At 44.8% G+C, this 11939-nt stretch overlaps 3 protein-coding genes across 4 annotated transcripts in view; 1 reads left to right on the top strand and 2 right to left on the bottom strand.

The window, feature by feature from the left end:
- MRPL9 (mitochondrial ribosomal protein L9) overlaps positions 1–2939 on the bottom strand; it is a 4201-nt gene extending 1262 nt beyond the window's left edge. For both annotated transcript variants that reach the window (XM_012658850.1, XM_012658851.1), the window contains exons 1-5: positions 2707–2939; positions 2370–2526; positions 1754–1878; positions 1495–1545; positions 363–464 (exon numbers count right to left, since the gene is read on the bottom strand). In XM_012658850.1, coding sequence (XP_012514304.1) covers positions 363–464; positions 1495–1545; positions 1754–1878; positions 2370–2526; positions 2707–2859 — 588 coding nt within the window. In that variant the 5' untranslated portion in view covers positions 2860–2939. The remainder of the gene's footprint in view (positions 1–362; positions 465–1494; positions 1546–1753; positions 1879–2369; positions 2527–2706) is intronic.
- OAZ3 (ornithine decarboxylase antizyme 3) lies at positions 2372–9435 on the top strand. Its single transcript, XM_012658852.1, is given in 6 exon segments — positions 2372–2547; positions 6470–6530; positions 6532–6606; positions 7721–7896; positions 8380–8465; positions 9180–9435. Coding segments are annotated over 6 exon segments (573 nt in total). The 5' UTR covers positions 2372–2515; the 3' UTR covers positions 9323–9435.
- Positions 9436–10828: 1393 nt separating this feature from the next.
- Positions 10829–11939, bottom strand: part of TDRKH (tudor and KH domain containing) — a 14632-nt gene continuing 13521 nt past the window's right edge. The window contains exon 13 of the mRNA XM_012658849.1: positions 10829–11851. Within this exon, the coding sequence (XP_012514303.1) occupies positions 11799–11851 (53 nt within the window). The 3' untranslated portion in view covers positions 10829–11798. The remainder of the gene's footprint in view (positions 11852–11939) is intronic.

Here is an 11939-nt window from a genome sequence, read left to right as displayed (position 1 = left end):
TATTTTTAGTTGTCCAATTAATTTCTTTCTATTTTTAGTAGAGACGGGGTCTCGCTCTTGCTCAGGCTGGTTTTGAACTCCTAAGCTCAAACAATCCGCCTGTCTTGGCCTCCCAGGGTGCTAGGATTACAGGCGTGAGCCACCGCGCCCGGCTGGTCTCTTCCTATCAGTCTTTAAATTCTATGTGACCATCACTAGTCCTTACCCATTTCCCTGCCATACCCCTGAAAACCAACCAAGAACACTTTCCTTAACTCCCAGCTGGATGATCACATCCTTTCCTAAGAAAGGGATCAACTTGGGTCTACTTCCCTGAGGGAGCTTCCAATCCCAGGGATATGGTGCCCTTTGGGAACACTCACATTCTTGAAGAAGTGGCGGGCAACTATTTCAGGGTTCAGCTCCCATTTGACATTGTTCTTCATTCCCACCTCGAGGTGACAGCTTCTCAGAAATTTCACTGTCTGAAAGGAATTTTAAGTAGGGACTGGGTTAGAGTTGGAATCGAAGGAGAGGAAACATGTTAGTGTGTCACAAGGTCTGAGAGTTCAGGAAAAGGGCATAATTTCTGCCTCACAGCCAAGACAGGTGAGAAGATCAATGGGAAAAATAGAATCTTTTTATTGTCTCAAAGCTAATGCTGTCAAAAGATATTTCAGCAATATGTTGTAAGGAGATGTCACTTATACACTGCTGTTTCCTAAACCAGGAGAAACAGGGTTTGTCAAAGTTAGGATCATCAGTGGGGGTCACTAGTATATCTCAGAATGGAATGACTTTCAATAGACCAATACTTCTGGCCCTTCAGTCCCACCCATAACCCACTAACAGTTCCTCCCTGTGTACAGAATGAAGTATAAATTCATTAGCTGAGAATTCAAGATGTGTTGCAAATCTTGCCCCAATCCCCTTTCTAGGCGCTTTCCTAATATTATATTAATACTACATAATGCTCTGCTTTAGCTAGACTGGTGCACTTTCTATGTTAAAACATGCTTTAAATTCCTACTTATATCTTTTCTCCCTTAAGAATACTTTTCCCATCCTCCTGGCCTAACCAAAACCTATTTCCAGAAAGCCTAATTTAATTCCACGTGAAAAAAAGCCATCCCCAACCACCCCAAAACCCATTATGCCATGGCACTCTTATAATTTACTGCCTTGAGCTTACTGATCACTTTCTCATGTATATATGTTCTCTCCAACTTGCCTGTAAACAGTCTTGAAGGCACAGCCCTCATCTCAAACTTTTCTATGGGTCTTGTGATGCCCAGATTGGGGCCTCCCTCAATATACTAGGGTACTACATGCAACACATCAGATCTCCCAAGAAGTCTCCATACCAGTTATATAGGGCAGCCACAACACTTGCCCTTTCTCCCGTTCTTGTGTCTGCAATCAGAAAACTTCAAGGAAATCAGGGAGACACTCGGGAAGAGGTCAGTAACTCCTGTAAGTAACCAAAAATTAAAGACTTCCCATGTTTCTACTCACCGCCTCACCTGCCTTGGTCTGGATCCTCTCTAATTTTCCTTCTTGTCTCAGCTAGAATAGAAAGTTAAAGATGAAAATAAGTATAGGAAAAAAGAGCTCATGTTAAGTAGTATCAAACTCTTACTATGCTAGGCTTCTGGATTCCTCTTCTCCTAGTTCCTACTTTATTTTCAAATTAAGTATCAAAAGGAAGAAAGTTGCTAAAGAAAAGCTTAAAGTTTTATTCCTCCAAGTCTCTCTGCGCTTCCTTTAAGCTCACCAATTTCTCCTCTTCAAACAGCTTCTTGTTTTCAGGGGATGCATATACAGCCAGTCCCTCAGGAAGGAGCCAATTACGACCCACAGATTTCTTCACTGAGACCAGGTCACCCCGGACTCCAAGTTCTACCAACGAGAAAAACAGAGACATTGGATTAGAACACTTCTATGAGTCCCTAAAGAAAAGATGATCAAGGAGAGAAGCATCTCTTATTGTCTCACAGTACTCGTTCTTCCTAAAATAAATGTTAATTCATATTCTCCAGACACAACACTTAAGAGACTGTTAATTAGTCTCTTTAAGACTTGATGTAGAAATTTAGTTTCCCTATATAGAATGAGGAGTTGTCCTGTCAGATTTCAGTATCTGTGGCACAAACTGTCAGGCCCCTCTCCCCACACACTGTTAATGTTGCTGCCTTCACGCTTTAATCTTCCGTGCCAGAGGCCAGTATCACAACCACAGTGCTTTTCAAGGCTTCCCCTTTTCACATATGGAGCTGATTATTTCCACGAAGTTGTAAAAGCAAGGCAAACAGCTGAGGAAGAAGGGCAGAAAAAAGTTGATGCCGAACACGACCAGCCTGAGAGAGGAAGTAGCTCAACCGGGGCCTTACCGTCCACAGACTGCGTGAGGATGAGCTCCAGGTTTTCTTTGGGCTGATGTTTCGTGTCCTCCACCAGCTTATAGACGCGGTGTCGCCGGTGCAAACGCGGCTTCCGGCCCTCCCCAGCCAGCGGCACCTTCCACCAGCGCTCCACGATGACAGTGTCCTGGAAACCAGGAAAGCAAGGGTGAGCAAGTCTCCGCAGAGAACACCCTCTGCTACCTGCCGCCTGCACTTCAAGGAAACCCCGCCACCCCCCAGACCGAGCCACTCCAGTCTGGATTCAGCGCGCTCCCAGAAATGATACTCGGGCTTAACAGCCCCGTAAGCCAGACCCAGCTCTCACCCGGTTTTGAGAGAGGCTGAAGTCGCGCGCCGGGTGGGGGATGCCCACTTCAAGTCGCGGCCGGAGCAGCTCCCGGACTTTCCCTCGCAGCAGCAGCTCAGCGCCTGCCCGCAGGAGAGCTCTGCCCGGGGCCGTGACCGTGGGCGCCGCCATGTTCCCGTGCACAGAGGGAGACCTGAGGAAGGACCCCGGCGTTCGGCAGCAGTAAAGGCCCCCACAGGGGCTGCCCGCGGCGTGCCTGAGCCGGCGCGGCTTCGGTCTGGGCTGAGTTGGGGGGACGGGTTGGACTGCGGCTTCACTGAATCGCCAACGTCGCCGTGAGATAAGGGAGTTGAAATAAATGCTCCACGCTCCATGATTCCGCATTTTCCTCACTCCTCTCTCGCTGTTTTTTTGGCAGGAGGAGGGACGCCCATAATTATTGACTGATAATAGAATGAGTGTTAGGTGAATGACACCGGCAAGGGAGTTATCTTTCTCTTGATTTTATCTTTAAAGTGGGGGCTTCGGTTTAGCTGTAGTTGCTGTCTGAGGCAATTTTTAATTCTGACATTCTATGATAACTGGATACTGAAGGAAGAATGTTGCTTTCATTTTTCCTTATTTCAAATCTACCTAAAAGTGGTAGAAGGATGGGATCCTTTGGAAAAAGCTGACAACTCCGGGAGGCATCTAACCCTTAATCATTACACTGCAGTATTTAAGCTAATATTTAAGGAATTTTAAATCACATGGGATATAGCCACAGAAAACGGAAACGATCGTAGGGCCCAGACGGTTCCCCCTGTGGAGGGTCTCAGTACTGAAGACCATAAAAATAGGAGGAAAGAGGGTCTGTTTGGCAGAGGAGATTATGGAAAGAGGCTCTATGCATCATCATATTTGGCCCTTAAACAGACTGATCAGTCATCCCTCCTCCTAAATACACTTATATTACTTGGCTTCCAGGACACCAGTTTTGTTTTCTTCCGATTTCACCAGTCTTCACACAGCCTCCTTTGCTTATTTCTTGTTTCTCTCCACTTCTTAGGTTGCCCCCATGACTCAGTCTTTGGACCTTTACTCTTCTCAGTATACACTTACTCTCATGGCTTACGCTACTATTTATATGCCAATACCTTCCAAATTTCTATCTCCATAACAGACTTCTCCCAAACTCCAGACTCGAGTATTCAACTGCTTATATATCATCTTCCCCTTACAACGTAAGGGACATCTCAAAGTTAACATATCCCAAACTAAACTGATCTATGCCCCCTGCCTGCAAACTGCCCCACCTGCATCCTTTCCCACCCCAGTTGGTGGAAATTCCATTCTTTCAGTTCTGGACTCACCTTAACTCCTCTCATACTCCATCAGGACATCCTGTGGGTTCTACCTTTAAACTACAGATTTGCCCCAACTTACAATGGTTTGACTTACAATTTTTTGACTTTACAATGGTGTGAAAGCAATACACATTGGGTAGAACATCAAGTTACATGAAATATTCAACACTTTGTTATAAAATAAGCTTTGTATTAGATGATTTTGCTCGACTGTAGGCTAACATAAGTTTTCTGAGCACATTGAAGGTAGGCTAGGCTAAGCTATGATGCTCAGTAGATCAGATGTATTAAATGCATTTTTGACTTAGGATACTTTCAACTTACAGTGGGTTTATCAGGATGTAACTTCACTAAGTCAAGGAGCATCTCTATTTCCAGAATCCAACCATTTGCCACCATCTCCAATGGCTCTATCCTGGAATAAGACACTATCTTTCTCCTGTATTACTGCAATAGTCTCCTAACAGATCTCCTTTAATTTTCTATAATAAATTCTCTACAGCTTACTTATAACATAGCAACCAGAATGATCTTTTTAAAAGCATAACTCAGTCTTTGCGATGAATCTCTCAAAAAAAAAAAAAAAGCATAAGTCAGATCATGTCATTCTTCCACCCAAAGCTTTGCAATGACATCACCCTTTACTCAGAGAAAAAGAAAAATGCCATACAGTGGTCTACAAGGCCCTATATAATCTGCCCAGGTTAGTTTCACCCTATGGTTTACACTGCTTTACCCCCAGTGGCCGCCTTGCTGTTTCATGAAAACAGCAGGCAGATTTCCTCTTTGGGGCTTTTGTGCTGGCAGTTGCTTTTGCATGGAATGCCCTTATCCCCAGATGCTGATCTGGTTAACAACCTCCTCTCCTCTAGTCTTTGATTAAACGTCAGTTTTTCAGTTAGGCCCACTGGATCACCCTATTTATTACTGCAGCCCTGCCCCATCCCCTTCATGCTCCTGATCCTCCTTTATTTTTGCCCCATAGCAGTTATCTTCTAACATACTAAATAATTTACTTATTATGTTTATTTTCTAGGTTCTCTCACTTTTAGAAGGTAAGTCCCATGGGGCAGGGACCTATTTTGTTCATTGATGTATCCCAAGCATCTAGAATAGTGCCTGGCTCATTACAGTAGGCCCTCAATAAATGTTTGTTGAAAGAATGAATAAACAAATATGCAGAGATGTCAAACTGGTGGCCCCACAACCAAATTTTGCTCACAACGTTGATTTTTTTTATCATCGGTTTTTATTTTTTGAGTTAGTAGCCAATATTTTTTAAAAATTAGAGAAATTTGCCACAAAACTCTGTCTTTCCAGTTTCTGTTGAAAAATCATATGCTCTGGCACCACCAAGTCTGCATTCCCGCATGCCAGCTGGATGGAGCTGAGTTGGGCCGGCTTTAGACAGGGTGTGAGCTTTCCATTTTGCTATTGCCCCCTCCCCCCAGCTAAAAACCCTGAAGGCATTTAGTTTGCAACTGCTACCCTACAAAGCAATAGAGAAAGTTCAACAATCTGTAGCACCCCTGGGTTATTAAGGGTAGGGACGATAATAAAAATATTGAACTGGTGGGAACAGGGAACCAACTAAAGCTCAACACTGGATCAGGGCCTTGGAAGCCTCCTGCAGTGTCAAACACCAACTCTTTAGTTGCTAGATTGTGGAGGAAGGGGAGTGTCCCCAGAGCCAGAGCAGGTAGGCACAAGTGCTTAAGGCAAGGCTGTTTGCCAACCAGTACAGAAGTTTTAAAGTACTGTGTGTTAACCACTATACAGCTGTGAAGTGCATACTAGTTGAATATGAGCCTGGGTTAAGGGGGTAGGGGAGCAGCAGAGTGGAGTTCTGAAGTGACATAAGGGCTGACACCTTGTCCATGTCATAGTGCCCACTGAGTCACAATGACACCAGTTTGCCTAAACTCTGCTGCCCATCTCTGAACCTCACTTTGCCGCAGGGAGGCACTGAACTGAAAAACTGCCTTGTAACAGGTGGCGCCCCTCTCTCTACTCCCTTTCTTATATCAAGAGGGGAAAAACACGGAACTACCTCTACCCGATCTGGTCACCATTTGCCTACTATCTTTACTGTTACAAATACCGGATCACCCTCCGGGAGAAGATGCTGCCTTGTTGTTATAAAAGGTACTTGTTTTCATCTCCATTTGTAGTTGTTTGGATAAACTATAAGGAAAAAGAAAAGAATTTGAAAGGAATTCCCAAATGGCAAGAAGTGATAATAGCAAAATAGGGTGGATGGCTGGCATGAGACTTTAGTAGAATTTTTTCTTCTGCCTGGCCTGGGAACGTGGAAACAGGCTGGTCCACACAAGATACAGATAGCGCCAGAGCCTGGTCCTGTATACCTGGAAGTTATGAATCTCTCCCCACCACAGATTCTGAGATAAACTAATTTGGGTCTCTTTCCCAACCAGCATCTCTTATAAGGAACAGGAGGACTTGACCCTCCGGCCCCGTTACTGCCTCCAGTGCTCCTGAGTCCCCAGCCGGCCTCCCGGTGGGCAGAAGCACCGAGCAGGGTAACAACAACCAGCTTAAAGAACTGTACTCGGTAAGTGGACTGTGACAGGGCAGCTCTTTGCTTGCTGTAATGACACCTTGCAGGGAGGGACGTTAGCTCGTTGGAAAATGAATCATAGAAAGCTAGAGGCAGATGGGCCCTTGGAGCTCATGTGTAAAAGCTACTTGTTTTATACACGAGGATTCTGGCCCAGAGATGGTAAATTCAGGGCATACAGCTGGTAGTGGAAAGCAGGATGGGAAAAGAAGTGGGGACAGAGGCGGAGCAGTGTTAAGACTTCTGGGACATAAAGCTGTTTTTTTTTTTTTTTTTTTTGAGACAGAGTCTCACTCTTTTGCCCAGGCTAGAGTGAGTGCCGTGGCATCAGCCTAGCTCACGGCAACCTCATACTTCTGGGCTCAAGCGATCCTTCTGCCTCAGCCTCCCGAGTAGCTGGGACTACAGGCATGCGCCACCATGCCCAGCTAATTTTTTCTGTATATTTTTAGTTGTCCAATTAATTTCTTTCTATTTTTAGTAGAGATGGGGTCCCGCTCTTGCTCAGGCTGGTTTCGAACTCCTGAGCTCAATCTGCCCGCCTCGGCTCCCAGAGAGCTAGGATTACAGGCGTGAGCCACCACGCCCGGCCCCATAAAGCTGTTTTGATGCTAGGCTGGGTCTACAATCCAGAACTCTTGCACATGCCCTTGTATTATACTGCAGTAACATGCTTGGTTGTGACTTCTGCATTTTAAGTGAGAAATGGAAGAATTAAGAGAAAACCATTATGATGAAAAAAGTGGAAGAGTATTATTAGCAAGAAAGGAAATGGATAGCAGCACGTTGTTTAAGCAATAAGCTCTGTAAACATCTTACGTTTCTAAGTGGTTATTGCATTCCTGTGGTGAGGTCAGCAGGCAGCAATACTGCCTCAGCTCCAGAGTCCAGATCGTTTGAATCAAGGAGAGCTACATAACAGGGTAGGCTCTTAGTTCCTAGGACTAAGGGATACTGTTGCATCTCCAAGACCTTGGCTCCAATTCTCCCGGGGCCCTCCCCCCATCAACCCCCGCTTGCTTCCACAGACACAGATCTGCCTGAAATCTGATTGAGAACTAGATGAGCACATAGGAGACTATTGCTCTCATTTTTACTCCTTTTCCAGGCTGGAAACCTGACGGTGCTGGCTACTGACCCCCTGCTCCACCAGGACCCAATACAGTTAGACTTCCACTTCCGCCTCACCCCCCAGACCTCTGCCCATTGGCACGGCCTTCTCTGTGACCACCGACTCTTCCTGGATATTCCATATCGGGCCTTGGATCAAGGCAACCGGGAGAGGTGACTGAGCCTGTGGGACTGTGGGGAGGGAAGAGGCAGGGCATTTCACCCTTATGTCATAATCAGTAAGTGGGGCTGATTCAGGAACTGGATACATGCAGACCACTCAACTGGCATACAGACAAGCCTATGAACTGAGCCAGGATCTGGGGCTCAAGGAACAAGTCCATGGGAAGTTGCTGGACTCAAATACAGAAGTGGGAATCCAGAAATAGTTGAATGAGTCAAAGTACTTTCTAGTTGTTCATCTCAACAGAGCAGTTCCTTCTCCCTAGACCCATTCTGTGGTTTATGTCTTAGTCCAGTAGTGTGCAATCCCTTGGCTTCAGAGAAAAATCTACCAAAACTAGTTTAGCAACTTTCATTTCCTGGCTTGGGGGCATCCAGGAGGGCAAAAAAGATTTCTTCTGCTCCAAATGGGTGTCTTTCTGGATTGAGTTGGCTGAACATTTCATTAACTGTGTTTTTCTCTCTGGCCCCTAGTTTGACCGCAACACTGGAGTATGTGGAGGAGAAGACCAACGTGGACTCCGTGTTTGTGAACTTCCAAAATGATCGGAATGACAGAGGTGGGGATTGGCTATCCTCCCTTGTCCTTCGTGCTGAGGCAGCTGGATAGTTCCTTTTCCTTTGTAGGAGACCCTCTTCCCCCTTCTCTTCTTGCCTCCCATCATAAAGGAAATTAAGTTACTAGACTATCGGGAAGCCCCTTGCAGGTGGTGTTAGAGGCCAGACTGAAGGAGCACTGGTGAAATTACACAAAATCCATTCAAAGGGATGTGGTCAGCAGGACAAAAAGGGGCTCAAATGTACTGAGCACCTACAGTGTGGAAGGGTTGGGCAAGGCCAAAACAAGAATATATTTAACCAGATGCCTGGAGCATATGTTATAGAAACTATAACCTCTTCCCCCAAGTTTATACTCTGTTCGATATAAAACAAAGGATAGTCAATAACCATTCATAGATGCCATTTAAGAGTTTACTATGCTATCATTGTGTTAAGCACTTCATAAACATCCCATTTAATCTTAAATTCTGTGAGGAAGGGGCTATGGATTTCCATTTTACAAATGAGAAAACTGAAGGATTAACTCATAGAACATTATAAGCTAAGTGTTAAAGCCAGGGTGAAAGACTAGGTCTGTTTGACTCTAAAGCACATCTTTATGCCTGCACTACACTGCTCCCCAGGGCCACTCTCTAGTGGGGGAAATCAAATCTCTGGGGGAATACACGTATTGTTTCAAGAAAATTCTAATCACTTGTTCTATCCTTTCACAGGTGCCCTGCTGAGGGCCTTCAGCTACATGGGCTTTGAGGTGGTCAGACCAGATCACCCTGCCCTCCCTCCCTGGGACAATGTCATCTTTATGATGTACCCCCTTGAAAGGGACCCTGGCCACCTGCCCAGCGAACCTCCCTGAACATGCTTATTCCAACTCTGAGGGGCTGGAATCCTTGACACATGGGAACCAGGGGCCCAGGATGTGATTCAGGACACCTTCCTCCATCCTAGAAATAAAGGGTAGTGCAATCATCAAGTGTTCACTCTTTCTTGGGGGGATAGTAGGGTTGGCTGGAGTGGAACATGAAACTTACAGAGGGACTTGAACAAGAGACGGAAGGGACCCAAGGATTTGCCTTCCTCTCTGCCCCAAAATCATTTCTCAACTTATTCTAACCATCTACTGAGCACCTGGTCAAGGGAAAGGGGATTCAGAAAGACTAGGCCTTGTTAGATGTTTTCATTCATATAGTTCAGTTCACACTGGAGACAGGTGCTAACTCTTTAAATGTGGAGAAAACCAGAGAAGGTGCGTGGGTTCCTCGGCTTCGGCTCATGGGGAAGATCAACAGATGAAATAGGTAGCATAGAAGATGGCATTCCAGACAGCAGGAAAAGTACTGGGTTGCATTAGAATGACAAGGAGCCCATCAGAATGAGATGTAAACTGACAAGACTTACAGGGCATATTAAAGGAATAGACTTTTACCTGCAGTAACAAGTTATGGAGAGAAGTGAGACACTACTTATTTTTCAGACTAGGGAGTCCTGTGAGTGATATCAAGTGACGTCTATCCTCAAGAGTAAAGATCCCCTGAGGAACTAAGGAAACGGGGATTAAATGGCCTCACAGCCCTGTTGTATGGTGGCCCCAATTCCAGGGCTGAGCACGCCTCAGTGAGTTCACTGCAGCCCATGTGTGACAATGTGAAAAGTCACAAAAAAAAAAAAAAAAAAAAAAAAAAAAAAAAAAGCCCCTCAAGGATTCCTCCAAGACTACACAAACTGCTCACCAGAGCTGCTCCTTCTCTAGGGCTTTCTACTAATTGGTACTGAGATTTTTCTGAGAAAATTTTGAAAATTGTGGTTGTGGGAACATATAGTTGCCATGTAATATATAGACAGACCTCACTAATCCCTAGACTTTAAACAATTGTCACATAATGCTGTCTTATACAGGTTTAAGTTATGCAGTTCATCTTGCTTGGTTCATTTCATTTGCCATTTTTCTACCACCCATATTACTAAATGTTTATATTTACTTTCAAGTACCTTCGAAGTTCTCACCTAGCCTCCCAATACTGTCAGAAGTGGAAAGATGCTATAGAGAAATAGGCTACCTAAAGTTAAAATAAGTTGGCAGTAGGGATCTATCCCTAGAATCCAGATTTCTAGAATCCTAATCCAGGCCTTTTCTTCCAAATAGTTTAGGTGGGGTCTTATTCACACAGCCTGAACTGGTGCTGGTTCTTAGTGAATGGTTATATCTGAAATAACCGTAGGGAAAGGATATGAATGTGTGCATGGGGTGAACATTTGTTTCACGGACAGACTGTTTTACCTGAGGTGGCTGGCAGTTTTTACCAGATTTATGCTCAGAAGATACTTTCCCACAGCCTGTTTACACCTTGTGATTCAATAAGCATTTGGTTTTAGATTAATTTTCTTGAGAACTTTATTCAGCAAAGAATCCCCTCAAAATGATTTAAACAGAACTATATATGTTCTCTACAGGTACATGTGTATGTATACATATGGATATTATGTTAGCAATTTAGAGTATTTCCTGAGCTTCCTGTCCCCTTTACTTGTATTTTAACTAAAATTTACAGAGAATTAGTTGGAGCACAGTTTCAAAAATCTGTCTCCAATAACACCAGCAATTGAGGCTAGGAGGTAGTATTCTCTTCTTACTTCAAGGCCTTTTAATATAATTATGCTGATTTTTGCCTTTGTCTCCTGACTCAACTGCAGTCTGAGCCCCCAGTCTTTGAGCTTACCACTCAAAAACTTCCTTTCCTTTAACCATAGTCACCTGAGAACGTGAGTCAGAAGTTTACAGAATCATCACATCCAATGACCAAACTCTGGCTGTTTCCCAGCCTCAAAAAGGACACAGCCTAGCAGCACTGTGCATTATGACTGGCAGAGGGGACCGAGCCTGGCGCTGAACAGCCTGGAACAGCAGTATTCAAACACTGAAGGGAGGGGAGAAATCGGAGTTGGAGTAGGGGGAATGTGTCTGTTTCCCTCTGCCCCACGCTTTTTGGTAGTCCAATGGAAGGAGAAAACGAATTTGGTCCAAAGCAAGCCAGACTGTATACGTAATAAAGGACTTCATGGATCTCTCTCTACCACAGACTCCTCTCTCCAGGCACCAAAACCTGCCAAAGACACAAACACACAAAGACACAAAAAGCTTGAAAGGGCTCAATCTGACAGCAAGTTAAGCTACAGGAAAGCAGCTGCAGAGAAGTGTATTAAGACAGGGCACAGGGAAGAAGGAATCAAGCAAGGCCCCTGTTGTCACCCTCGTTACTTTCCTGTTGCTACAGATAGATGATGGCTCCACTCACACAGCAAAGCAGATGGCTGAGCCAGCTGAAGTCCAAACTTCAAAGCAAATAGTCTTCTTCAAGGTTATCATCACCAGACATAGAGGCAGCTTCTATGGAGTAGCAAGGAGGAGAAAGTTAGACACTGCCCTGTTCTAGCAAGGCACTGCTATTGAGGCTCAGGAGAAAAATGGGCCTCTT

This window comes from Propithecus coquereli, unplaced genomic scaffold (genome assembly GCF_000956105.1).
Source record: "Propithecus coquereli isolate 6110/MARCELLA unplaced genomic scaffold, Pcoq_1.0 Scaffold59, whole genome shotgun sequence".
NCBI classification, from domain to species: domain Eukaryota; kingdom Metazoa; phylum Chordata; class Mammalia; order Primates; family Indriidae; genus Propithecus; species Propithecus coquereli.
This window is presented reverse-complemented; position numbering and strand designations above follow the sequence as displayed.